We start from the raw sequence: 26,522 nt of genomic DNA on the forward strand, positions 1-26,522 counted from the left end.
CTGCCTCGCCCTCACACCCTCTGCGCTCCGGGCCGCGGCTTGCACTTTGCCCACCGTCCCTAGGCAGGGGGCGGGGCTCCCGCGGCGCCGTTCCCCTTCCCTTTTATTATTTATTATCATTTAAAGGGGCCGGGACCAGAAAATTTCCGTCCGCTCTCTCCCCCTCCCCAACCCCCCTAGGCTAGTTGTGAATCGTTGGACTAGGCGAGGAGGGCTGGGGGGCGTCCGGGGAAGGGGGAGGGGGCCTCAGGAGACCCCTCCCGCGTCCCGGGCCGCGGCGCTGAATCACCGGCGAGGTATTTGCATCTGAGAGCGATTTGTCACCCGGTGATTTGTCTGCGGGGCGGTGAGAGCCGGGTGGGGGAGGGGCGGGGCGGGGGGCCGGCCGCGCGCCGGGAGCCTCGTACCAATCCGGGCGGATGGGGGTGTAGACGCGGACGCTGCTGGAGAGTCGGTGAGTAGGCGCGCGGCACAAGCCCCGCGGGCGGTCGGGAGCCAGCTTTGCGCACCGGCGCCCGGGAGGCCGGGGAGGCTGGGGAGGTCGGGCGGGGCCAGGCAGGCCGGACGCCGGGCCGCGGGCATGCGCCCCCCGAGCCGCCCCGCGCGGTAAGGCCTTTTGCAGCGCGGGTTCCGGCCTCCGGCTGCGATCTGTGCGGTGGAAACCTAGGAGGGGTTCCCGAAGTTAGGTAGAGGCGCGAGTGAGAGTCCAGGACTGGGCGGACGACCCTAGCTGGTCTCGGTTTGGGCTTTTGCCCCTGCGTCGGACTTGGAGACCAAACTGGGTGAAATTCCTGCTCGTGGCCAAACAGGGGTGCGCCGGGCCACGGAGGGTCGTGAGTGCGCGCTCCCTTGGACGTGGCGGAAGGAAATGGGCTCCGCGCGCTCTGGGCGCTGCGCTGGGGGTTTTATTTCATTTTTCTAACTCGGAACCGCTGTGTGTTTACGAGCCCTCTCTGAGAGTTCCCAGCGACCCTCCCCAGCCTAGCACTTTTACTTGTAAAGTGTCCGCTCCCGTGCAGACAGGGTCCCTGTTCCCGGGAGTGGGCTCAGCCGGGGCCCGCCCCGGCGGGGGTCCTAGGGAAGAGCCCCCTCCCTAGTTACAGTGCACCCCAGACACAAAAGCGGGCGCAGGAAGCGCGGGGCGCGCGCGCGTGTGTCAACTCCAACGTCCGCGCCGGCCGGCGGCGGGTTTGTCAAATATCTTCCGTTTTTAGCCGCTCGGGCCGCAAGCGTACCCCCCATGCAAATCGGTCGCTTTCCAAGAAGCCTTTGAAATCCAGCTCGGGGTTTTTGTAGTCTTCTTCGGTTTTGCTTTTTTCACTTCCTCTGTCCCCCCTCCCCACGTTCTCAGCCCCTTCCCCAGCTTTCTGCCCCTCCCCTCCCCCTCCTCTTCCTTCTGTAGAGTGAGGGGCCCCTTTCGCCACCCGCGGGCCCCAGCCTTGCACAACTCTTTAAATAACCGTGTTTTGCAAGCCCCGGCGGAGCGGGTGACCTCTCTCCCGACGCATGGGGGAGGGTGTGGTCCCTAGTCGATCCCCGCCCCCACCCCGCCAGGTCCCTGCGACCACCCTGCACCCGGTCCCCGCCTAGGAATGTCTGTCCGTGGGTCTGTCATAAAGTGGGGGTGGGGGCCGAGGACAAAGGGCTCCTGGGGGAGGGGTCTGCAGGGGTGGGCGTCACCAGTGTAGGGTTAATGGAGCGGATCAGGGGACCCAGGCCTGGCTGGGGGGGGCGCTCCGGGGTTCCCACCTGCCCCCTCCACAGGCCCCAGCGTGGAGGCCTCTCCTGCTCCCCTCCCCCACCCGGCGACCCGGAAGGGTCATTAAACCCAGGAGGCCTGCGGAGGGGGGGTGATGGGGAGGAGTGGCTTCCTCTGGCCTCTTCCTTCTGCCCCCCCCAAAGAGGGGGCGTCTCCTGGAGCGTTTCCGTGGGGAGGGGCTCCTCCTGAAGTTGTGGAGGGTGGGGGAAGGGTGAGGGACCAGACCAGACAGGGTCAGAAATGTCCCCTCAGCACTTCTTGGGTCGGGCAGGGGGTGACCGGCAGCCCTGGGGCTGGGGGGCTGGGTGTGCATTTGCTGCCTCTGGAAGACCAGACTTCGATGGTTACTCCAGGCATGGCCTCAGAGAAGGTCCTTATGATCTGGGACCCCTGCCCTCAAGGGACAGACCGGAATGTGTTCACCCCACTTTTCCATGCACCCCTCTGCCTTTTTTCCCCTCTGTGGGAGTCCCAGGGATCTGAGTACAGGATGCCTGAGGAGGGGCTCTGGACTCCTCCATGACTGAGGAGGCAGGAGGGTCTGCACTACAAGAGTCCCCTCCGGGTGGTAGCAGCTCAGAGGGCAGCCAGCCCCTGCTGGCCTGGAGGCTGGCCCTGGCCTCACCTGCAGTGGGCCCTGCCTGCCCCAGAGCTGTGTGTGAGCTGGAGGATTTTCGCCAGGTTGGGGTTGGGGTGTCGTTCTGGACCCTTCTGTCGTGAGGGAGGTTGGAACTTAGCCCCGGCCCCATTCCAGTGATGCCCCATCAGGGCCTGTTGGGTTCTGCCTGATGTTTTATTGGCGGCTTGGGCGGGTGGGGTGTGGCCTGGGCTTGGGTGGGGGGCCAAGGTGGGACCTGGGTCCTGGCTGTCACCCCTGCCAGGTCCTGGGACATCCCTGCTGGAACCCTCACAATTAAGAGTTGGTGGAGGGGCTGGGCAGGTGCTTTGCATTCTGGAACGTTTGCCCACGCGGGGCCCCCAAGGACTAGGGACTCCAAACTGCTTTCCTCTGCAGGGAGCACGGGCGGGGAGGGAAGACTGCATCACCTGGACACAGGTGCAGACCCCATCCCTGGTACCCTCCAGCACAGCGCTGCTGAGCCTCGGCTTCCCTTGTCTGTAACACGGACCTCCTGGCTCCTCCTTTCCTGGCACCTGTGTGGCCCCACGTGTGCCCTCCTTTATGATCATGACTGATTTGGTACCCCTTGAGCATAGTGGGCGACGTGGGCAGTGTCGCTGCACAGTTCTCGGGGAGAGACTGAGGCCCTGGGGCCTGGGGCTGGGTGCTGGAAGGGGAGGCCATGGGGGGGGGAGGGCTGGGTGCTGGAAGGGGAGGCCATGGGGGGGGAGGGCTGGGTGCTGGAAGGGGAGGCCATGGGGGAGGGCTGGGTGCTGGAAGGGGAGGCCATGGGAGAGGGGGGGCTGGGTGCTGGATGGGGAGGCCATGGGGGGGGGCTGGGTGCTGGAAGGGGAGGCCATGGGGGGGGGAGGGCTGGGTGCTGGATGGGGAGGCCATGGGGAGGGCTGGGTGCTGGAAGGGGAGGCCATGGGGGGGGCTGGGTGCTGGAAGGGGAGGCCATGGGGGGGGGCTGGGTGCTGGATGGGGAGGCCATGGGGAGGGCTGGGTGCTGGAAGGGGAGGCCATGGGGGAGGGCTGGGTGCTGGATGGGGAGGCCATGGGGAGGGCTGGGTGCTGGAAGGGGAGGCCATGGGGGGGGCTGGGTGCTGGAAGGGGAGGCCATGGGGGGGGGGGCTGGGTGCTGGATGGGGAGGCCATGGGGGGGACTGGGTGCTGGAAGGGGAGGCCATGGGAGGGGGGGGAGGGCTGGGTGCTGGAAGGAGAGGCCATGGGGGGGATGGGCTGGGTGCTGGACAGCAGGCACTCCGTCTGGCCAGCCCTTGTCTCCGTTAATCTGAGAAGGGAGTACTGGGGCTCCTCTGGGTGTGGGCAGCACCTGGAACTCAGAACCAGAACCCAGAACCTGCCTGGACTCTGGGGTCTGGAGCTGGTTATAGCCAATCAGAGGCCAGGAATGCCTGGTCCCCTCTGCTCTGCTTATGAAGCAATAACCCAGGTCTCCTGGTAGACACAGCTGGGGACAGTGTGTTTCTTGTGGCCAGACAGGAGGGGGCCCTGAGACTCCTGGGGTCCAGTGCTGGTGACCCCACTAGCCAAGGCTGCGGGAGGGTAGACAGGGAGATGGCCGGGACCCCTCCTCTGTGGGGAGGCCACCAGGGTTGCCTCCTGGTGAGAGCAGGTGTGAGGTTCTTGGGAAGAATGGGGCCAGAGCTCAGGCACAGTCTCACCCTGTCCCACTGACCCGCAGGTTTCTGAACACACGTGAACGAGCCCGTTGCCAGCCTTCACAGCCGGGAGCTCTGCGCCCACCACTGGCATGCCCCACCAGCCTTCAGCCTGAGCCGGCGCCCGCCCCCGCTCCCCCGCCACCCTGCACTGCCCCGGCTCCTCCGAGGCCCCCACGCTGCAGTGTGGCCGGGCCCCCTCCCCGCCCCCCGCCCCTGGTGCCCGGGGTGGTGGCGGCCCGGCCCGCAGGGCCATGAAGCTGCAGGCCGTGATGGAGACCCTGCTGCAGCGGCGGGCACGCCAGGAGCTGGAGGCCCGGCAGCAGCCCCCACCTGAACCCCCCGCCACACCCCTAGCCCGGGCCCGGGCCCCGCCAGACGAGGACAGAGAGCCCGAGAATGCCCACGTGCAGCGAGCACAGATGGCTGCGCTGGCCGCCATGCGTGCTGCTGCAGCAGGCCTGGGACATCCCCCCAGCCCCAGCGGTTCTGAGGACGGGCCCCCAGGCTCAGAGGACGAGGACTCTGCCCAGGAGGGGGCCCCAGGCTCCCCCGCCCTGCCCGGGCAGGGCCGGGAAGGCTCCCGACACCCTGAGGGAGCAGTGCATGTGGAGGACCTGGGCTCTGATGAGGACCTGTGAGTCGGGGTCTGTGGGCGGTGGGCAGCGTCGGGCCCCACCCATGAGCCAGGGGTTGTCCAGCACATGCCCGTACCGGGGGACAGCCGTGCGGAGCACATTCCCGGGTGTGTGCAGGGCCCAGGCCCAGTGGGGAGGTGGGTCTGAGACCCTGGTGGTCTCAGGGAGCCACAGCTGTCCAGGGTCCTTGTGAGGAGCAGAGGCGGTGATGCCAGGGGCTGCCAGGGACTCGGGGAGAGGCAGGCAGAGTGCTGGGGTCAGCTCTGGGCCTGGGCAGAGCTCCCAGGGCCAGGGGAGCCAGGGTCCGCGGCGGGAGCGCTGGAGTCCCGCTCCGCGCCTGGGCCTCTGGGAGCCTTGCGTAAGTCCCCTGGGCCGCAGGCTGTGTGCCACTTCCAGAGGGCAACAAAGGCTGGCAGGGGGCTGGAAGGAGCTGCGTCCTGCCCTCTGACCTGTGCCCTGTGCCCCGCCAGGAAACCGAAGTGGGAGGAGGAACTGGAGGAAGAGCTGGCGGACGAGGACGAGGACGAGGACGACTACGAGGACGAGGGGGACGAGGAGGACGAGGGGCTGGGCCCCCCAGGCCCCGGGGGCCCCGGCTCTGCCGGCCTCTTTCCACGCAAGGCCCAGCCAGCCCAGGCCTTCCGCGGGGACGCTGCTCCCAGGGCGCTGGGCGGGCCTGAGCGACAGGGACCGGGCCCAGCCCACCCTGGAGGGGCCGCCCACTTGGGGCCCCAGCTGCAGCCGCCGCCGGACCCTGGGGATTGGACCTACGAGGAGCAGTTCAAGCAGGTGGGCTGTGCGCCAAGCACGGGTGCGGGGACGCTGCTGGCCTTTGGCCGGCCAGGACACCACGGCCAGGTCCCGGCTCCGAGTTTCCTGTGGGCATCACAGCCCAGCTTCCTCCACTGGCCGGGTGGTGGGGCCAGTGCTGAGGGGCACCAGGTGTGGACAGCTGTCCGGGACCTCTGCAGGACAGACTGGCCCCGGGGGTGCAGCAAGGCCAGGGGCAGCTGGACGAGGTGGGCAGCCTCTGCCAGCAGTGGGCACTGCGGATGACCCGGATGGGACGGGTGTCACAGGAAGCCCGTCTGTTGAGAGCTGGCTGGGCCAGGAGGGGTCTCTGTTGGCTGCCCTGGGTGCCGGTGTGTGCAGTGACCGTGGTGGACGGCCAGGCCTGGGGCTGAGCTGGTGTGGGGGTCTCATGGATGCCAGGGAAGCTTCCTGGGCCCTGGGAGGGGTGGAGGAAGCAGGCCGCCTGGCCCTTCCCCGAAGGCGGTGGGCCGGAGGAAGTGGCCTGGCGGGGAGCCTTTGAAGTCGGCCACGCTGGGCTGGGCAGATGGAAACCAGATGGCGGCGGGGCTGCGGCTGGGCTTGCATTCCGGCCCTCGGCCAGCTGGGCCTTGCCCCGACCTCCGGGTGTGGCCGCTGGGAACCCGGGCCCCGGGAGGCGGCCTCGCACCCCCAGGCCTGGGCAGCCTACCTGGAGCGTGGGCCTCCCAGAGGGTGGTGCGCGAGACCTGTGGAGGGGTGGGCTCCCCAGGCTTGGCTGTGCCCCCGTCACAAGTGCCACGTGGCCAGTGCTTGGCAGGAGAGGGCAGCCCCACCTGACGGCCCCCAAAGGCAGGATTGGTGGTCAGGAAGCCGGCAGATGAACAGAGAGCTGGGCAGTGGCTGCCTGGGCCAGAGGAGGGCCCAGGGAGGTGGGGCTGGAGCTCCTGGGTGGCCCAGGATCGCAGGCCAGGGAGGGTGCTGCCAGGAGTCCAGGGCTGGGCGGGTGTCCCTGCCCTCGGGCTCCTGGCCTGTCCCTGCTCCTGGGTGGGACGCACCCCACCCGTGCCTGACTGTTGCTGCTCAGGGGCCCTTGGGGTCTGGCCAGAGGGGAGGTTCCTGCTACACGGTGCCCTTGGGACAGGGCTTCCCCTGAGCTCCCAGGGTCAGCTGGCCCCTGGCTGCCCCCACCGCCGTTCTGCCTCAATTTCCCTCCCCCAGGGCAGGAATAGTCTGCAGAGAACTGAGGGAGGGTCTCCATGTGCTCTGGGCCCAGGCCAGGGTGCCCAGGTCAGGTACCTCCACCCCTCCAAGTCTTGCTGCGGGGCCCTGTTGGCCTATGGGGCGAGATGTCCCCAGGGCCTGTGGGACCCCCATGTGTAGCCTGGGTGGCCACAGGCCCCAGGCTCCAGGCTCTGTGCTGAAGGGGAGGTTTGGGTGGCCAGGCTGCTCTGTGAAGGGGGCAGTGAGTCGAAGGTTATCTCCTTGACCCCGGAGCCCTCAGCGTGTTAGAAGCAGAGGCCGACCACCCGAGCCATTGTCCAGCCCCCCAGGTTCGGGTCAAAGGTGCCCCCAAGGTAGGGTCCACTGGGGGCTTTTCTGCACTAGAAGCTGTGAAGGGGACACCAGGCCTGAGGAGGAGGGACCCTCGGCCTCTCAGGCCCATGGGTTTATTGGATGCCTGTCACATGCGTAGGTCCCCTGGTGACTGTCCTCAGGGGCTCATGTTCAGGATGGAAGTGCTCAGTGACAAGTCCATAGGCACCAAAGTGGTGCGGGTGGGACTGCTCCTGGCAGTGCTGGCCCTCGGGGAACACCTGGGCTGAGCCTGGTGTGGCAAGGAGGAACTGGGCGTGTGCACGAGAGGTCCCAGGCAGAGGCAGCTGTGCAAAGGCCCCGAGGTAGAACTAAGGGCCAGGAGCCACAGCCGGGCTCGCTCTTGTGGGATATGGAATTGGAGGGTGCGATGGCAGACAGGGTGGCCCTGCAGTCTTGGGACCTCACCCTCTGCCCATCTGTGGCAGGCCCAGGGGCTGGCACTGCCTCCTGCTCTGGCTGCTGGGCACCTGCACAGCTGAAGTCAACAGTGGCCAAGGCCCAGCCGGCCCGGCAGATGTCAGGGCCCCGCCGGGCTGTGTTGACTCTGGCGCTCGCCCCACTGCCTTCCTGGCACGTGGCAGCCCTGGCCGGCCGGCTGCCGCTTGGCACCAGCCCTGCCTCTTCCCCCTGATCTTGGCAGGTCCCGGGGCTGACTCCGGCTGGGATCCGCAACAGCTGCAGGTCCTCTGGGGGCCGGGGGCCGGGGGCAGCCGGCTGGGAGGGTGGGTTCCTTGAGAACCGGGGCCCGAGGGAGGCCGGCTGGCCTAGAGCTGCTGCGGATCAGGCTGCATCACAGGCTGAGAGTGGGGTCTCAGTCCCTCGGCACTGGACGCACATGGGGTGGCTTCCGGTCACCCTCGTGGCCATTTTACACTGGCAGACTCTTGGCCCAGATCCTTGGCCACTTCAGGGATTGAACCTTGTCTCAGCAACCCGGCGGGCACTGAATCAGTTCCAAACGAACAGCTTCGTTGGAAACGCAGCTCACGCCTGCGTGTGCACCATGCGCTCCGTTACCCACAGAATGGGCCTCGTCCCCTCTCACTGCCGCCCAGCCCTGCACCCGTGAGTCCGCATGTGCCTCTGGACTCCCCTGTCCCCGGGTCACACACGTGGCCCTGGCCGAGGACGCTCTGTGTGGATGGGCAGTATCCTTCATCCAGTGGACCAGGGCTGGTCCACCCCTTGGCCTGGTGGTGCCTGTGGGCTTTCGAGGGGATGCGTGTGCGTCCCTGTCGGGCGGCGGCGATGCGGCGCCCACTGGGAAGGTGCCCAGGGCCTCCCACACTAGCGTGCGCCCCAGGCCTTGCGCGCTCGCCACCCGTGCCTTTGGGTTCTGGCCACCCTGGCAGGGTGGTGTGGCATGTCCATGTGGATCTGCAGGAAGTGTCGGGCTTCTCTTGCCTGCTCGCCGTCCACACGGATGGACTCGGAAATGCCAGCACTGCGCTCTGGCCCCGAGGTAGCCGTGAGCCACCTCGCTGCCATCTCAGGAATGGCAGTGAGCTCCATGGAGGGCCAGCCTGGCACTTGTCCACAGTCCACCGGGAGGGCTTGCCAGGGGCCAGCAGAGTGGCTCCAGCTGGCAGAACAGTACACAGGAGCGTCTGTGGGTCTCAGAGGCCAGCAGCCTCCTGCGCTTGGTTTTTCTCTGACTCGAGGCAGTGAGCCGGGCAGAGGTCACCCTCATGTCCAGGCCTCAGGACCCGGCCCTGGACTCCCCCTGGAGCAGAGAGCTGGACCGGCCAGGTGGGCCCGGCCCCAGGGGTGCCGTGACTCCCAGCCTAACCTCCTTTGCCCCACACCCTGGCTTGGCCACGGGCCCGGGCAGCTGGGATCGGAAACTGCGGCTGGGACCTCAGCAAGAGGCAGCCCTGTGGTCGCACCTGGCACCCAGCTCGTGGATAAGAAACATGCACTGGTTCTGGGCCTGGACCCAGGCGCCCTGCCACTGGGCCGCTGTCCCTGCCCCACGTGGGGTTTCGTTAGAGCCGGGGTCTCGCTGAGTTGCTTAGCGCCTCGCTTTTGCTGAGGCTGGCCTTGAACTTCCCATGCTCCTGCCTCAGCCTCCCGAGCCACTGGGATTACAGGTGTGCACCACCGTGCCTGGCCCCCACAGCATTCTTTTGAGGCTCTGACCTTCTGGGCCTCTGCTGCCCTCTCACCCGGATGCCGACCTGTGTCTGAGGCAGGACCTGGGGCCAAACCTCCACCCATGCTGAGCCTGGTTGCTGCTGCTCTCCGGTCCCAAACTGCTGGCTGCAGTGAACTACCTTCTTGTGGGACTGGACACCAGCACGTGGGCATGCTGCCCCTGCTGATCGCTGTCCGACTGGATTGCATGAGCCTCTCTGGGCTCAGGAGAGTTGCTAGGGCAGTTGGTACGGACCTGAGAGGCAGGCAGACAGGAGACCCCAGGATGGAAGGAGCTGGACACAGCCTGGGGGCTAGGGCTGGGCTGGAGGACAGGGCGTTGGAGCTTCCCAGCATGACAGAGCAGGGCAGGGCCTGCTTCTGGGGCCAGTGGCTGGAGGTGAGGTGGAGAGGAAGGGGTGGGCAAACCAGAGCCGGGCTCAGGGGCCTCTGTGTGGGATTCGCACTGGAAAGGGCACGGAGCCCTGTGCGGGGACAGAGTGGAATCCACGGTCAGCAGCAGCAGGGGAGGCCCCCTGCAGCAGCATGTGGGCGGGACATGGGAGTTTCCCAGGGGAGGACTGCTGGAGAGGCCTGGGGGCCGGGCTGGGTGCTGGTCAGGGTCTGGCGTGACTGGGGCGTGGCTCCCCAGCAGACTGAGCCAGCCCTGCGCCCACGTCTCCCAGGCTCCAGGAGCCCAGGGGGCGGGGGCGGGAGCCCCTCAGCGGGCAGTGCCTGCCTCATCAAAGCTGCTGTGGCTGCTGGCACAGGGCCAGCCAGGCTGTGGCGGGTACTGGGAGGGTGCCCGCCCGCCAGCCCCTGGCACTATGCCCCGGCCCGTGCCAGCCCTGGGAACCGCACTGACTCAGCCGGAAGCACCTTATCTGCCCCTGAGCCACCACCCGGCCACCGGGTCACCGCCACAGGGTCACTGCCAAGGTCTGGCTCCCTGTGCTGTGGCCGCTGCCAAGCGCCCGGCCCCACCCCACCCCACGCTTTCTAATAACACACGCGGGCGCTGAGGGAGCGGTGCCCGGCGGGCAGTGGACATGGCGGGCGACCTGAGCCTCCCTTGGCCGTCCCCCACAATCTTGAGTGTGCTGGCTTTGTGGGTCTGGGGCACGGGGCTGTGTGCGCCCCTGGGCGTGTGCCAGCCCGCGGGAGCCTGCCGCAGGTCCGGGTGCCGGCCCGCCTGCCCTGATGGTGCAGTCTGTGGCCTCCTGGCATGGCTCGGGCCCGTGGGTGTGTGTCTGGGTATGCATGTGCCCACCACCGATGGCCTGAGGAGCGGGAGTCACACTGGGCCTGTGGCCCTTCTGCTCCTGCCCACATGGAGCGTCCAGCTGGGCCCGGGTTCCGGCCGGCTGGACAGGTGTGTCCACGGCTGCCCCGCCTGCGCACGTCGGAGCCCCTGTTGCTGACACAGCTCCAGCGACCCCTGGGGCGTGGACAGGCCTGTTGGGACTGCCCTCTGCTGCGGGCTGGCTGCGGGCTGGTCCGCCCAGCCACGAAGCTGCTGCTCGCTTCTTCCTTTTCTCTGTGGTGCTGGCGCACACATCTGAGCCTGTTCCGGCCCTTCCTGCCTTTGACTTGGAGGCCAGGCCTCCGTGTCGCCGAGGCTGGCTTTGAACTCGCAGTCCTGCTGCCTCCGCCTCGAAGACAGATTTCTGAGACCCTTTGGCCCCTAAATTCTCCGACTCGGTCTGGGACCCCAGGCCACATGGCCCTAGAAACCACCCAAAGCAGCGACTGGACTGTGAGGGTCGTCCCTGAACCTGCAGCTGCCCAGCGACCCCATTTATGGCTGGGATGCCTTGGCCGGGCCCCGTCCAGCCGCCAGCTTGTCAGGGGCCGGGGGGTGCCGGCCTGGTGGGTGGGCACGCGGGGCCAGGGGCGGCCCGCCCCTCCTCTGCTTGCTCGGCTGTGCAGGCAACAGGACAATCGGGGTCACAGGGTTAAATGGTAACTAATCTCTGAGCACTGAAGGCGCCGGGCTGTGGCCTCGTCCCCTGTCCAGGGCTGGGCCAGGGTCTGTGTTCCCGCAAGAGATGGCAGGGAGCAGGTGGGGCTGGCGCCTCCCTCTGCCCCTGCAGGCCATGCTGCCCAATCACAGTGGACACTCCTCTGCCTCCCACTCTCACAGATGCTAGACAGGAGGAAGTTGTCCTAGGTGGACAGTCCCCCACATCGACGTCCTCCTGGAACCTCAGAGTGGGCCTCATCTGGAAACAGGCTCTCTTGGACGTGCATGAAAGGTGCAGATGCAGAGTGGTCCTGCTGCAGGGTGGCAGGGTCCTTAGGAGAGAGGGACCAGGGAGCAGATGGGTGACGTGGCCACCAGCCAGGGTCCCTGGGTCCCCGATGCGGGGGAGGCAGAAAGGAGGCCTCCTGGGAGCGAGGGCCCACACTCAGCTCCCCAGGTCTGGCGCTGTCCCAGGATGGGAGAGGAGCCCCGGTTGTGGTCACTTGTCACGAAGGCTTGGAGGGGCCTGGCCGGGGGTGAGGTGGGGCCCTGCGCACCTCGGCACGGCCGCCGGAGGCCTCCGCAGACCCCTCTTGCGTTTTTGGGGGCGGGGAACTCCGCCTCTGCCAGTGGGCGCGGGAGGGCTAGGGCAGAGCTGCTGGGCACTGCGTCCGGCACCTGTGTGTGTCTGAGCACCGTCCTTCCACAGCGTCTGTGAATGCCCAGGCAGGAGAACCCGCCTCCACAGGGCCACGTCCAGCCGGGCGGAGGGTGGCCTGTCTCGCCACCACCTCCCTGGGTGTGCCTCTGTCTGGGTGGACGGGCGGGGCCTGCGTCTGAGTGGCCGCGTGCTGTGCCGGTGTTTTCTGGCTGGCCCTCTGTGGGCTGTGGGGCCCTGCCTGGGCGCCCAGCTTCCACCTGGGCTTCTGAGCAGCCGGGGTCCCTGGCCCAGCCCTGGGCCCGGCCGCCCTTCCCCTGCTCTGCCCAGTCCTGGGCGTTCCAGGGAGTTCTCTGGAGTCTCAGACTGGGCCCTGGGGTAACCTGGGGGAGTCCGGGGCACGGCTGCCACGGCCTTGCAGGCCCCACGTCACCCACAGTCCCTCTGCCCTGCCATTTTCTTGGCAGGTGGCTGCGGGTGGGTGGCCCGCCGTCTCCTTGCTCTTCCATGGGCCCTGCCTGGCCACTGGGCTGGTCTTCCTTGTCCCCTTCGGCCTGTCCTAGTGCCCAGTGACATGAGGGGGACAGAGAAGCCAGACTGAGGGCACCTCTGGGGCCATGCACCTCTTAGATGCTAGCCATGGTCAGGCGTGGACTGCTGAGCCAGGCACCAATCCCAGTTGTGCCCTGGTCTGGGCCAGCCGGCCATCGCGTCCTCCTTTGGGGACTCTGTGTCCCCATCTGTAAAACAGGGTGGCATTAGGAGGACTGCTGGCTGCTGTCGTCTGTCATTACCTTGCAGAGCGGGGCAGTGCGGAGTGGCACCAGCCCGTGCCCAGTGGCCACTGTGCCTTGTTTCTGTCCTCTGCCTCCCTGTGGTGTCTCGCCCCGGGGGTGGGTGGGCAACACCCTGGGTGGCTCCCTTCCCCTGGGATCTGGCGAGAGCTGTCCAGTGCCCGTGGGACCCCAGGCCAGGCCCTCAGGCCCCTTCCTTCCCGCCCTGGGGTCAGCACTTGTCGGCCTCATGCCTGCGTGGGGGCCTGGCAGTGGCCAGGAGCCACATTTGGGAACAGCTCTAGCCACAAGGCGGTCCCTTCTGGTGTCTCCTGGGATTGTCCAGGTTTCGTCTGAGGGAAACCTGCGTCCCTCTGGACAGGCTTCTGGGGGTGCTGGTGGGGGCCTGGGCCTCACGCATGTGGAGCAACGGCTTGGACCCCGCAGAAGGCCCAGGGCCCACTCCCCAGGGGAAGCAGGCTGGGGACAGCCCGAGGTGTGTGGGTCGGGTGGCAGGCCTTGGGGCCGGGACCCCTGTGCAGAATGTCCCAGAAGCAGCTGGCAAGAGGGAGGTTCTGGGGTTTTGTCTTTCCGACCCCTCGCAGCGCCGCCGCAGGCGTGGGGTGCCTGTCCTGAGCCCACCTGGCCCCCTGTGGCCCGGGCAGGGTGCAGCCCCCCGGGAGCAGGGTCTCAGGTTCTTGTGCCTCGTCTGCACCTGCAGAAGGGAGCCCTGGGGCCGCGGGGCTGCTCAGGGCCTGCCGCGGGGCTTCCCTGGCCCCCAGCTCCGTGTCATTCTGCACCAGCCAGGGGACAACGGCCGTCCTCCTCTGCAGTCTTCCTGGAAGCGTCTGGAGCCCCGCCTTCCAGCTGCATCCTCAGTGATGCCCCCGCCACCACCCGCCCGTGGGCCTGTCTCCCCCGCTGTGGAGTGAGCTGGCCGTGCGCCCTGTCCCTGCCCAACTCTTCCAGAGTGTCCCGCTCCCTCCTCCATCCCTCATCTCCCACTTGGGTGTCCCAGGTGCACACTCTGCCCCTTCACAGATGAGGAGACTGAGGGTCCAAGGTGGCCTCTGATCACAGACAGGCAAGATGACCAGAGGAGAGAGAGGTGCCTGGGGTCAGTACACTGCCCCAGGACCGTGTGACCCAAGATCCAGTCTCCACGTGTCGGGCAGCTTGGTCATTTCAGGAGCTCTATTAATATCTGCCTCGTGGGTGGGGCGTCGTGTGTATTTACAGGGGCTGCAGGGCCGGTGGGGGTGGTGGGCAGCCAGATGTTTCTGCCCTGCCCAGAATCAGTTCCCCAATTTCCTGCAAGCCTGAGGAGGCCCCGGTGCACGCAGAGCTGACGGGAAGCCAGAGGGCGCTTGGCCCAGGCCGGGCGGGGACGCCCCTGCTGGGCAGGTGCATCCAGAGGCAGACCTGTGGCCAGGCAGACCCAGAGCCCACCCCGCAGACGTCAGTTGGGGCCCTGCTTGCCAGGCAGCGGGAGACCCTGCTGTCCCCGTTCCTCGGTGTCCTGTTTGTCTGCAGGCCCCCGGCCCCAGCCGCGTTCCCTGCGGCCCTGGTTTGACTCTGGGCTCCCCTGCGGCCCGGGCTCCCCCACAGGGCCCTGCGTCTGTCTCGGACGTGCTGTGTCCCCGGCGTCAGACTGGCCTCGACACAGCTGCTCCCACGTGACTGCAGACAGGCCCTTCACGGTCCTGGCACAGCCGGTGGCCAGCGGCCCCTCGGCTGCAGCTCCTACGGTCCCCCTCTTCCTCCTGGGAGTTTCCGAAACGGGAAGGAGCCCTCAGACTCGAAATCCCCAGGTCCTGGCCAGGCCTGGAGCTGGACCCGCGGCCTCTTGCTCTGCGGAGCTGGGGGGAGCTGCAGCGCCGCTTCCGGGGGTCCAGAGAGCAGACAGGGAGGAGCCGGGGCCCTGGCCCTGCGCCCACCTAAGCCCCCGCTGCTCCTGGGCATCTGCCTGGCTGGGCTTGGGCCTCTGGCTTTGCCTTTTGTGGGCCTCAGGGTCTGTGAAGAAGTGTCCCCTGGCCACATCCTCCACGGGTGCGGGAACTGCCAGACAGCACAGCCCTTGCCTCGGTTTCCCTGAGTGGAGTGGGTGCCAGGGCATGGGGGCTGTCTGCAGTGCCTGCCGCCTCTCACTGTGGTCTGGGCTGCCCTGAATGGAGGCCACCGAGGGGCCTGCCCAGGCCAGCAGGTCTCATTTAGTGGGTTTCAGTACATTTTCCCTGAGAAGTGAAGCGGCTCTCCGCAGAGAGACTTTCTGCTTCGTTCGGGTGCCCCTGGGCCGGCCGAGCTTCCTGCCTGGCTCCAGGGCCCTGGCCCGAGGGTGTCTGGGGCACCTGGGCGCGGCCCGGCGCAGCTGCTGAGTCAAATCTGATTTGACTTTTGTCCACGTTTTTCCTGAGCCTTCGCAAGCAGGCTCTGGCCTGAGTGGGCAACGAGCTTTGCTGTCCCGCAAGCCACGTGTAAAGATCTTCCCTCTCCGGCCTCCGCTCCGGGCCTCCGGCCCGGAACTAGCCTCTTTGCAGATAGCCCTCTTTCTGAGAGACCAGGGGTGGGGCTCAGTCAGCTGCTGAGCCCGGGTCGGTGGTTTGGGCTGCTCCTTGGTTCTTCCTGAGTCTGGTGGCTGAAGGGATTGGTCTTTGGAGCCAGACCGGCCCCACCTGAATGTCCTCCTTCCTGGGGTCCTCCCCACCCAGCCAGGGCCTTGCCCCCAAGATGGGGCCCCAAGGACTTTGAGCCTCTGGGGAGCCGGCAAGGGGGCTGAGCAGACACCGCCTGGGGGCAAAGGTTCTCCTGGGGGCCCTGGGTGGGGCAGTTTCTTTACAGGTGGGCCCCCTGGCTTTGGAGCCACTGGGGCCCCTTGGAGGCTGGGAACTGGCACCGCTACCCAGGTGGGGCCCCACTGGGGACTGAACTGGCACTTGGGCTGCTGGCCCCTTGCTGGCCCTGGTTGCTTGGTGGATTTTCTGTAGGTCTCAGGAGCCTTTCCCTGGCCTTTCCTCCTGCCTCCCAGACCTGGGGGCCTAGGGACCCCAAGCCAGGTCTGAACATCGAGATTCCCTAGAGGTTCCCTCCTGCGACAGCTGAACCCTGCCCCTGCCCACTTCGGGGTGGCCAGGTGTCAGCCAGGTCAACAACTTGAGCACCCTTCCTGCTTGCCGAGCAGGGCTGTCTCTCCCGCCCCTCCCAGGCCACACCTGGGCCCAGGGCTGCTTTCCAGCTTCCAGCACCCACCCTGGACCCCTTCCCTTGCACCCAGGGCGAGGGACCCAGGATGGAGCAGACCTGGTCACTCTTCACAGCCACTCACTCTGTGTCTGAGTAGCTTGTGCAGGTGCCCAGAAGGAGGGGTCAGACCACAGAGGGGCCAGGAGATGGGCGGCCTGCCTCTGAGGAGCAGGAGCAGGGACCCTGGAGATCTGAGACCTCATTTCAGCCCGTAGCGATAGCCAGTGCCAAGATCCTGCGGTTGAGAGCATGCATTTTTGCTCAAAAGCAGTGGAGAGGCCCATGTGGCTGGAGCAGAAGGGAGGCCGGTGGGAGCCATGGAAGGCCGTAGAGCAGGGAAGGGCCCCCAGGTGCCGAGTCGAGAAGGGTCTGACAGTGGGGTGATCGCTCAGCCTTACCCTCTGTGCCTCAGTTTCTCCTTCTGTGAAGTGGGTGGCACTGGGGACACTGTTGATGATTGCGACCCACCATGTCATGGGGAGGGAGTAAGAGCCACCCCAGACAGGAGGGCGGGCCACCCCCTCTCCCCAGGCGGCAGTAGAGCAGGGCGCCCTGTGGTTAGGGAGCACCTGCTGGATGCCTCTGCCTAGCCCTCCAGCTTTGGACCTCCTGGGGCAGAGCAGGAAGGCCCAGGGTTACCTGCCAGCTCCTAGAACCTGCAGCACTCCAACTGCTGAGCAGTCCAGTTCATTTAGTGAGCATTTATTAAGCAACCACTGTGTACGTGACCTGATTTTAGATGGGGGAAAACAGACCAAAGCTCCTGGTGTTCCGGGGAGCTTGTCAGGGACCGGGAAGGGGCTGCCAGAGGAGGGACCTCGCCCCGCGCACCCTCCTGCCGTGCCTGGGGGGACAGCAGAGGGCAGGCTTGAGGGGTCTCCGTGGACAGCTTGGGCTTGTCTATGGCCGGCAGCCTGGGGTGTGGCCCGCCGGGTCCAGCTGCAGCCTCGGGTGCTGCTTATCTCCGGCCTCAGCCCCAGGGGCTCCAGCTTCTGCCCAGGCCCCTCCCGGCTTCGGGCTCTGGAGCGGGCAGGGCCTGCCTCAGCCAGAGGTGCCTGAGCAGTGTGGCCCTGGGGCCCCGCCAGCTGGCCAGGGCAGACACACCCACCAGGGTGGCGGAACTGGGGCCAGAGCCCTTAACGCCGGGTCGGCCTCACTGCGTGTCGACGGCCTTTAGAAGAGGCCTCCCTCATGGGCAGCTGGGGACCTGCATGGTCCCGTTAGGGCCTTGAGTCAATGCGCAGCTCCTTGGGGGTCTGCCTGCCCTGCCACTGACCACCTGCCCAACACGAGGCCCAGAGGCTGATGGCCCTGCCCCCCACCACTGCTGGCCCACCAGAGCCGTGGCGGGCCTGAGCCTCCGCTTCCACACCTGGGGCGGGCAGTCTCTGGGGTGCAGGAGCCCGGGAGGGGGACTTGTCCGCCGGCCTTTGCCGTCCTGGGGGTGTGCCGGCCCTCTTGGCCGCTCACCTCAGCTGATGGATTCTTACTGCTTTCCAAGGAAAGTGGGGAGACTGAGGAAGGGGGCCTTGCCTCTCACGGGGGCTGGGCAGACCCCCACCTGACTAGGAAGGGCCTGAGGTCTGCTGGGCCTCTCGTGTGCTGGGGCTGTTGTGGCAAATGACCACACACCGGGGGCTTAAAGCGACGGGGGTTTCTTCCTTCTCAGTTTGGGAGGCTGCAGTCTGGGGTCCAGGGCCCTGTGGGGTGTGCTGCCTCCTAGGCTCCAGGGAGGCCCCTTCCTGCCTCTCCCAACCCCCAGCGCCCCAGGGCCCCAGCCTGTGGCCTGGGTCAGTGCACGGTAGCCAGCGTGACCCCATCTTATGCAGTGGCTTCGGTAGACGCTCCTTTTCGGGATCAGGCCCCTTGAGGTTGCGGGGGCCTGTGAACTCTGGGGGGACGCAGTACAGCCCTCTCAAGCAGTCTCTGATCAGCCCGCAACGTTGCAGCCAGAAAGAAACAAGGTTGGCTGGAGTGTTTGTTAGGCGACTTCTGGGTTCTGGGCCCCATCCTCGACTGGGACCAGGGCAGACAGGACCCCAGACACAGGGCCAGCCTGGAGGAAGCCAGGCTTCCACACGTGGGCCTGTGCACGTCCACAGGACCGTCCAGCTGTGGCCAGCCAGACCTACCTGCAGGCCCCGCACCCCTCGGGCAGTTGGAGGGAAACGGGCCTCCCTGGCCACCATAAATCAGCACAGGAATGTGGGCCGGCCAGTCTGGCGCTGGCCGGGGTGGGGCGCAGACAAAGGCCCGGCAGCTGGCCCTCTGCTTGGCCTTGGTCACCCAGGGCAGAGGTCTGCGCTCATGGCACCCCCACCCCTGTCCAGGAGGCCCCTCGTCTCTGGTACAGATAGGGAAACTGAGGCCCAGAGAGTATAGCTTGGCAGAATGGTGGCCAGGGGTGTCCTGGGGACAACACCGCGCTTTGGCCATGCTCTTGGGACCTAATGACAGCTTCTCCTGCCTTGGCCTAATTGGTGGTTTCAAGGCCCCCCCCACAGTCCCAGGCATGTTCCTGAGCGTCATTTGAAGCCTGGTGTTTGCTTCTGCCCCTCATAAACCGGGCCCCCAGACTCCCCTTTCTAGCCGTCTCCACCTGCTCCCCCTGCACAGCACACACCCCTGCTCACCCACAAAACCCCAGCTGGTGGCCAGTGGGGCTGGGGGCCACATGTCCCAGAGGATGCCCAGCGTGGGTTCCTCCCTGACCGTGACCGTGGCAGGTAGAGCCAGGGGTGCTCACTTCACAGACCAGACCCAGTCTGGGTGCCGAAGCTGCAGGACCCAGGGCAGGGCTCCAGGCCAGGAGGCCCCGGTGTTCCCAGACTCTGCCCTCACCTGTGTGCATGCCTCAGTTTCCCCATCTGCTAACAAGAGCTGCCTCTGGGGAATGGTGTGCGTGGCGCTCGGGCAACCCCCAGAAGGGCCCCTCACCGTGTGGCATTGTGGTGACTCCCCATGAGCTCGGAGGTGCCTGGAAGGGACCCAGTTGGGAATGGGGTCTTTGCAGAAGTAATTAGGGGAGAGACAAGTGAGCTGGCCCTGGGTCCAGTGGGTGGGGTCCCCAGAGGAGGGGAATCGGGGACACGGGGACGAGACTGAGCCTCAGAGCCGGCCTGCAGGACTGGGGACTGGGAGTCCTCTTGTTCCAGGCCCCAGGTTGGGGGGCTTCACCAGGCAGCTGGGGCCATGGGCTCCTGTGCCTCCATCCCCTCCCCAGAACCAGGGACCCTGGGCTTCCAGGACAGACGCTGCGGGGGGATGTGGTCCCGCTCCCGCGTCGGGCGCCCACTAACCTGACCCCTCTGCCCTCGTAGCTCTATGAGCTTGACGGGGACCCCAAGAGGAAGGAGTTTCTGGACGACCTGTTCACGTTCATGCAGAAGCGAGGTGAGTCCCTGCCTGGGCCGTGGGAGGCAGGCATGCCCTCAGGGAGGCCGGGCGCGAGGCTGGGCGCGAGCAGGACCGGGAGGGTCTGAGGGGTAGAGGTCCTGCCCTGGGGTCTGACCACGATGACCCAGCAGCCCTGACCTCGCTCACGCCCGAGTACCAGCCTGAGCATGTCTGTAGCCACGGCCTGATTCCTCCGGGGCTGGACACCGCTGGGAATGCCTCATGAGCTATGCCCTGAGGACAGAGGGTGACAGGCCTGGGAGGGGACCGCCAAAGGCAGGTCTGGGCAGGCGTCCAGTGGGGAGGCCGAGACCCTACCAGAGGCAGGCCAGCTCCCCACGCTCCAGCTCAGGACGGGGGAGGCCAGGTGTCTCCAGCAGCCGCCTCCAGAGCCTGACCGTCAGCCTGGAGAGGCCAGCGGGTCAGCAGGACCTGTCACAGCCCTCAAGCCCTGGTCAGCTGGACAGAGTGGGACTGTCTCCAAGCCCCCAGACTGCCCCTGCTTTTCAGGGAAAGAGGCAGGCCCACAGCGTTCCAGCAGCCCCCAGCTCAGGGCCTCTGCCCACCGCGGCCTCTGTAAACACAGGCCGACAGGCCCTGCTGCGGAAGGGCAGGAGAAGGGGGCTCAGCCTCAGACCTCGCTCCAGTGGCCTCGAGTTAACCCCTCCTGTGCCAGCAGGGAACTCAGGGTGGTCCCTGGGTGGGGCCCTGGGCCTTATCCTCTGAGGCCAGGCCTGTTGCCCATGTGGCCGGAGAGATGTCCCCACTGTCTTTATCACCTCATTCACACCTGCCCGTGTCCCCCAAACTGCAGGGGCTCCCGTCTCCCAGATCCAGAGTCACCACTCCGTCCCCAGTGCGGGGTGGTGCTGGTGTCCTGAAGGTTTGTAGAAATGGAGGTGAGCCGGCCGAGAGAGGGGCCCCAGAGGCTTTGGTTGGCCCTGGCCACATGGGGCCACGAGGGTCTTATCCAGCTGTGCCTCTCTCACCAAGCCGGGCACCTCTGGAGAGCAAAACCCAGCAGCCTGCTGTGCGTCCCTCAGATCCTGCCTCAAAGTCCCCTCCCTGTCCTGGTCCTAGACGCTCCCTCTTGTGATCTGGGGCTGGGGTCTGTCAAGCCCTGGACGCCCACCCTGTGTCTCACAAGCCTCCTCTTGACTGCACGAGGACCAGGAGTCTTTCCTGCACCAGATTTCCCTCAGAATTCTGTAGGGACTGGACTGAAGGGGGTCCTGCCTGCACCCCCGCCTCTCAGCGACCTCCCCCGCCCCTCCTCCCCCGGCCCGTCGTGCTCCTGGGTTTCCGTGAACCTCCAGGCCAGGGGGCCTCGGGTGCAGCCTTGCAGGCCCCGATCTTTACCAGGGCCTTCCCGCAGTCCTGAGGCTCAGGCTGCCTTCCTGCTTCCCTCTTGGGCTGAACGATGGAGTTTGGGTGGCCTGGTGCCTCTGGGTTCGCCCCTCCACCCAGGGGCTCTCCGTTCCCTGCTTCTGGTGTATTTTTGGTGCTGGGAATGGAACCTGGGGCCTCACCGGTGCCAGGTGAGCACCCACCTCTCAGCCTAGTCCCTGACCCTTTTTACGATTTCTTTATCTTGATACAGGGTCTTGCTGAGTTGCGCGGGCTGGCCTCCACCTGGGGTCCTCCTGCCTCCGCCTGGCGAGTCGCTGTGCTGGCAGCCAGGCACCACTGCGCAGCATCTCACATGGGGTCTTGCGACTCAGAAAGTCCTGGAAATGGCTGGGGTGGCGGGAGGTGGTCTCTGATTGCCAGGCCTGGGGGCCCAGAAGATGGAGTCCTGCTGTGTGCCCGGGGTGGGTGGGCTGGCCCCTCACTCAGAGGGGGTCATGCCCTGCAGCGGGCTGGCTGGTCACTGAGAGCCTGCTGGGTGCCATGCTGAGTGACTGTGAGGCAGGACCGCCAACAGGCCCCGGCAGGGGACGACAGTCTCCCAGCCCTGTTCCACAGCGGGCCGGAGGTGTAAGGGGCTTCCCTGCCCTGGAGCTGGCCAAGCCGAGCGTGAGGCCAGGGCTTCCAGCAGGGCGTGTGGCCTGTCTGCAGCCGGCCGGGGCAGAGGAGGTGGGGGCAGGAGCTGGGTGCAGGCGGACCCTCCCTGGGCCAGCCCTCTCCTTCTCTCCACGGCCACCCAGCGGGCCAGCCTCCTCCGCCCGCCCCAGACTGCAGCTCTGCTGTCCATCAGAGGGGCGGGTCCCTGGGGACCCAGGCCCGTTGTCGGGGCAGCCATCGTGGCTGGAGATGAGGCGGCAGGGCGGGGAGGTGGGCTGGCCTGGAGAGGCGGAGCTGCCAGGCACTGACGCCTCACACGCGCCCGCCCACAGGCACGCCCGTGAACCGGATCCCCATCATGGCCAAGCAGGTGCTGGACCTGTTCACGCTCTACGTGCTGGTGACCGAGAAGGGCGGCCTGGTCGAGGTCATCAACAAGAAGCTCTGGCGGGAAATCACCAAGGGCCTCAACCTGCCCACCTCCATCACCAGCGCCGCCTTCACCCTGCGGACCCAGTGAGTGGGCCACTGCGGAGGGCCGCGGGCGGGCTGTCCTGGGTGCCCGCACAGCAGTGCCACCTGTGCTCTGCCCGCAGGTACATGAAGTACCTGTACCCCTACGAGTGCGAGAGGCGGGGCCTCAGCAGCCCCAGCGAGCTCCAGGCCGCCATCGACAGCAACCGCAGGGAGGGCCGGCGCCAGGCCTTCGGGGGCTCGCTCTTCACCTACTCACCCGGCGGAGCCCACGGCTCGCTGTCCTCGCCCAAGCTACCCGTGCCCGCCCTGGGTCTGGCAGCCAGCACCAATGGCGGCTCTGTCACCCCAGCCCCCAAGATCAAGAAAGGTAGGGGCCGAGGGGGCCTGGGGCTCTGCCAGCTCCACGTGGGGGTGTCTCTGGTCTCTGGGTAACCATGATGGCTGCCCGTCCCCCCATGCTGTGCCCAGGACAGTCACTGCCGCAGTCCCACCTGTCCAGACCCACCCCAGCCCGCAGACATCACTAGTCAATGCTTACGTCCCAGTTCTCTCCAAAGCAGACATTATTCATCAAGCACAAGTTTCTCACATCTGCCAGGGCAGACATTACCAGCTGCGCGTAGCCTTCCTCGCCCACGCTGAGGCAGACAAGGAGCACCACGCGCTCCTAATCCAGGCACAGCCGATCAGCGGTAGCCTCAGTCCCTTGCCCATCACAGATATTGCCAGCTGATGGCTGTAGTCCTTCCCTGAGCTTTGGCATCCTCAACACCGTCCCTGCAGACATATGCAAAGGGACACGACCTCTGTCGTCTTGACCCTTCAGCCATCCCGAAGCTACTGCTGGATGCCCCCGGGCAGGTCACTGTGCCTTTCTGAACTGGCTTTCCTCACGTGGAAAGACAGGGAGATTGCTGGTCTTTGTGGGTCGTCGGGCTGGGCGCAGAGCAGTGCTCATACCAGGGCGGGTCCCATGCACGCAGGTGCCCCTAGTACGCAGGTGTCTCTTCTGCCGAGCCTGAGTCCTTCCTCACAGGCGCCAACAGCACATCTGCCAAGGGGCCCTGGGGCACCTTTCCCACTTCCCACCTGCCATACAGGCTGGGGACCCCTCCTGCCCTGGGTCACCCTGAGGATCAGCGTGGTCCTCACAGTACCCGAGAGTGAGGGACTGGCTGACCCTAGCTCACTCAGCCTCCTGCAGGCTGTGGCTGCCTCCCAGCCTCTCACAGTCCCCAGTGGGACACACAGTGGCTACTGAGCATCTGTGTGCAGGCCCCGTGCCTGGGATGGGGGAGACTGAGGTGAGCGAGATAGGAGGTTCTGGCCTGGCGAAGCCAGGGCAGAGCCAGCAGCTGTGCAGCAGGAGGCCTGCAGATGTCGGGTGGAGACGGGCAGCATCTCATGAGACCAGAAGAGCTTTCTGAGGCAGAAGACACAGTGACCACAAAGGTCTGGAGTGGAGAACCCAGCAGATAAAGGCAGCCCCAGGTGGAGCCTGGGAAGACCCACTGAGAGAGGAGGTGCCAAGGGTCAGAGTGGCAACCTGTGTGGAACTCCAGGGACCCCGGTTCAGCCACGGAGAGGGGGCGTCCACCAGATGGTTCTGAAGCGGGTCCCTCCCGGCCCGTGGCCGTGGGAGAGCCCTGTCCTCGCTGAGCTGGGCCTCCTCCTCGGGTTGTTGGGAGGTGCTCAGGGCACTCGGCAAGCTCTTGCTGTTCGTTGTCACTGTCACCGCCTGTGTGGTGGGAATGCCAAGTTGCCAAATGCAACTACAGAGCAGCTGCTGTGGTTCCTGCTGGCAGCGCCACCAACTGGGTGTCCTGCAGACAATCTGCCTTCGAGTCTGTCTTCCTGGGAGAGGGAGTGAGGGCCTCATCAGTAGAGGTCTGTCCACATCCTGCTTTGGGCGCAGCACAAGGCCAGGTCCCTTCTGACCACCCGCTCCTCTTCTGTCTGTCTAGAGGAAGACTTGGCCATCCCCATCACGGTCCCTGGCCGCCTGCCCGTGTCCCTGGCAGGTCATCCTGTGGTGGCCGCCCAAGCCGCAGCAGTGCAAGCCGCAGCAGCCCAGGCAGCCGTGGCAGCCCAGGCAGCCGCCCTGGAGCAGCTTCGAGAGAAGCTGGAATCTGGGGAGCCTCCTGAGAAGAAGATGGCCCTGGTAACTGATGAGCAGCAGCGGCTCATGCAGCGAGCCCTGCAGCAGAACTTCCTGGCCATGACGGCACAGCTGCCCATGAACATCCGGATCAGCAGCCAAGGTACCAACCCAGCACCCAGACCTCGGTGCCGCCAGGGCCCCTGAGCCTGTGTCTGTAGAGCGTCTACGGTTTAATGATAAGAAAGGCAGGGCTGGGGAGACAGCTCAGCTGGTAGAGCGCTGGCCGCGCGTGCACAAGGCCCTGGGGTCAATCCCCAGCACCAAAGAAAAAAGAAAAAAAGGCAAACCAGTGGCAGAAAGGGGCCGCTAGATAGATTCAGTAAATTCAGTAAACTCACGTGGAAAGCTGTTCGGTCCATCTTGCTGGGGATCTGCAGGTTAACACAGCGATGTGGACTTGCATGAGGGGACGTGGCCCCCTTGGTCCTGCTGGTGGGAGTGTGCGTAGACGACTATTTGGCAATCCCTGTTAAAACAGACCCTGTCCTTGCCCTGTGACCCAGTGCCACCCACTGGCATTGACAGCAAGGACTTGTGCAAGTGCACACACTAATAATGCACAGCACCCACGGGGCTGGCTCCCAGACTGCAGGCTCCAGATTCAGAACTGCACAGGCCCCACGTCCGAAAGGCACAGTGTGTGCAGAGAGCCTGCACACCTCCTACCCGAGACTGAACGTTTCTGGATGACTTATAACACCGGATACAATGTAAATGCTGGGTACATAGTTGTTACACTGTGTTGCTCAGAGTGTAGAAAGTCTATGTTCAGTACAGGCAAAAAAATTTTTTTAGCGCTGGAGATGGAATCCAGGGACCACTGAGCTATACCCAGCCTTTAAAAACAAAATTAATTAAGACAGGGTCTCACTAAATTGCAGAAGTTGGCCTCAAATTCACCGTCTTCCTGCTTCCCAAGTGCCTGGCTCAGATGTGCTTTTCTTCCCATTGTTTTCCACCCACAGTTGTTGAATCTGCAGGTGCAGAACCCATGGACACGGAGGGCCGGTGGCATATTAGGGGTGTGCATTGTGGTTGTGGTCATCCTAAAGAGGCCCTGAAGCCACTTTATGTCCATGCATGGATTAATCCATCAAGTTGTTTGTAAAAGAATGAGCTGGTTGGGTCTTTTGGAGTCTTCTAAGACTTGGAATCATGGGAAAGGCCGCCTGTGGACAGTTCTTGCCTGTTTGTTTCTGCTTGACAAATGCAGTCTTATTGGGAGCTCAAGCATGCACACACAGCTCTGGAAAGCTCACGGGGTCGGGGGACACCACTGCCCAGGTACTTACAGTCCCCGTGACAGGTTTCTTCTCCCCACAGCCTCTGAGAGCCGCCAGGAATCGGCTGTGAACCTGCCGGGCACCAATGGCAGCAACAGTATTAGCATGTCCGTGGAGATCAACGGCATCATGTACACAGGTGAGTCCCAGCCTGCACCACCTGGCCACTGCCTATCTGGGCCACGGGAGCTCCAGGTGGGCCCAGTGGCTGCCCCAAAGGCTGCCCCAGAGGGAGGGTCCCCCAAGGGAGGCCTGAAGGTGGTGTCCCTAGTGCTGTGCTAGGCACAGCGTGCGTTACTGGGTCCCTGAGGGAGACACTTCAAATTTCTCGCCCCTTTTGGAGACAGGCGTCTCACTTTGTTGCCCGGGAGAGTCTGAAACTCCTGGGCCAGGGTGATCTTCCTGCCTCAGCCTCCTGGGCAACTGGACAGTAGGTGCTTACCACTGTGCTGGGCTCCCAACCTCCTTTTTTTCCCTTTTGGTGTTTGAGATGGGAACCCAGGGCCTGCCATGGAGGCGCCAGCTGCTGGGCTGCACCTCAGCCCCAGTCCCCTCTGGCCAACGCTGGCCGCACGCAGAGGCCGCAGTGCGGTGTGGGGAGCGGCGGGTGCAGCGCAGCCCGGGAGGGTGGGAGGCGCGCCCGGCCGAGTGGCGGGGACCTGCGTGACGTCTCTCCCTCTGCCCCGCGTCAGGAGTGCTGTTTGCCCAGCCGCCGGCCCCCACGCCGCCCTCCGCTCCCAGCAAGGGCGGCGGCGGCAGCACCGCGGGCAGCCGGGGAGGAAGCGGCGGGACCAGCGCTGGCGCGGGCGGCCAGGCGGGGCCTGCAGGACTGCCCGCGCCCCCCACCTCTACCTCAGACACCTCGCCGCCTTAGCCGCCGCCACCGCCGCCGAGCGCCAGGAGGGCGCGCAGCGGCGCGGGAGGGCGAGGCCCCAGGAAGCCAGCGACGCCAAAAAGGAAAGAAAATATATACATATATAAATATATATATAAAGCGAATTTAATAAAACAGGGAGAACCAAGGAACACTGACTGTCTCAGGTTTCAGACACCGAGACGGCTCGCGAGGACCACGGAGGAGACCGCCGCGCCGCAGCCCGCTGACCTGTGCGCCCTGCGCGCCCGCCTGCGTTGTGAGACCCCCGAGCCATAGCCACTGATTTTTTTTTCCTGTTGCTTTGGAAACTTTTTTTTTTTAAGAAATAGCAACATTCAAACTATAGGGTTTTAAAAGGTTTCCGGATTTGTAAATATCCTGTTTTATTCTTGGGGGGGCCAAACTTTAGGAAAAGGAATATCTATATATCTATATATTTGTGTTCATTCAGGGAAACGGACTTGAAAGCAAACACAGCAACCGCGT

At 65.5% G+C, this 26,522-nt stretch overlaps 1 protein-coding gene across 2 annotated transcripts; it reads left to right on the forward strand.

Moving 5' to 3' along the window:
* Nucleotides 1–434: 434 nt before the first annotated feature.
* LOC306647330 (AT-rich interactive domain-containing protein 3A-like) lies at nucleotides 435–26,045 on the forward strand. Of its 2 annotated transcripts, XM_079116559.1 has the most exons (9): nucleotides 435–454; nucleotides 4,090–4,703; nucleotides 5,175–5,493; nucleotides 19,159–19,231; nucleotides 21,571–21,754; nucleotides 21,835–22,082; nucleotides 23,680–23,976; nucleotides 25,200–25,298; nucleotides 25,852–26,045. In XM_079116559.1, the coding sequence occupies exons 2-9, from the start codon at nucleotides 4,321–4,323 to the stop codon at nucleotides 26,031–26,033; spliced, it is 1,785 nt and encodes a 594-aa protein (XP_078972685.1). In that variant the 5' UTR covers nucleotides 435–454; nucleotides 4,090–4,320; the 3' UTR covers nucleotides 26,034–26,045. The 2 variants fall into 2 exon arrangements, with proteins under 2 accessions (XP_078972685.1, XP_078972684.1); XM_079116558.1 differs by lacking the exon at nucleotides 435–454 and having other exon boundaries at nucleotides 3,687–4,703.
* Nucleotides 26,046–26,522: the final 477 nt, after the last annotated feature.

Source organism: Sciurus vulgaris, assembly GCF_902686455.1.
Source record: "Sciurus vulgaris genome assembly, chromosome: 16".
Classification (NCBI taxonomy): Eukaryota; Metazoa; Chordata; class Mammalia; order Rodentia; family Sciuridae; genus Sciurus; species Sciurus vulgaris.

Coding starts and splice junctions, on each gene's coding strand:
- LOC306647330 (XM_079116559.1), top strand. CDS start 4,321: ATGAAGCTGCAGGCCGTGATGGAGACCCTGCTGCAGCGGCGGGCACGC. Junction 19,232..21,570: donor CACGTTCATGCAGAAGCGAG/GTGAGTCCCTGC, acceptor GCCCGCCCACAG/GCACGCCCGTGAACCGGATC. Junction 21,755..21,834: donor GCCTTCACCCTGCGGACCCA/GTGAGTGGGCCA, acceptor CTCTGCCCGCAG/GTACATGAAGTACCTGTACC.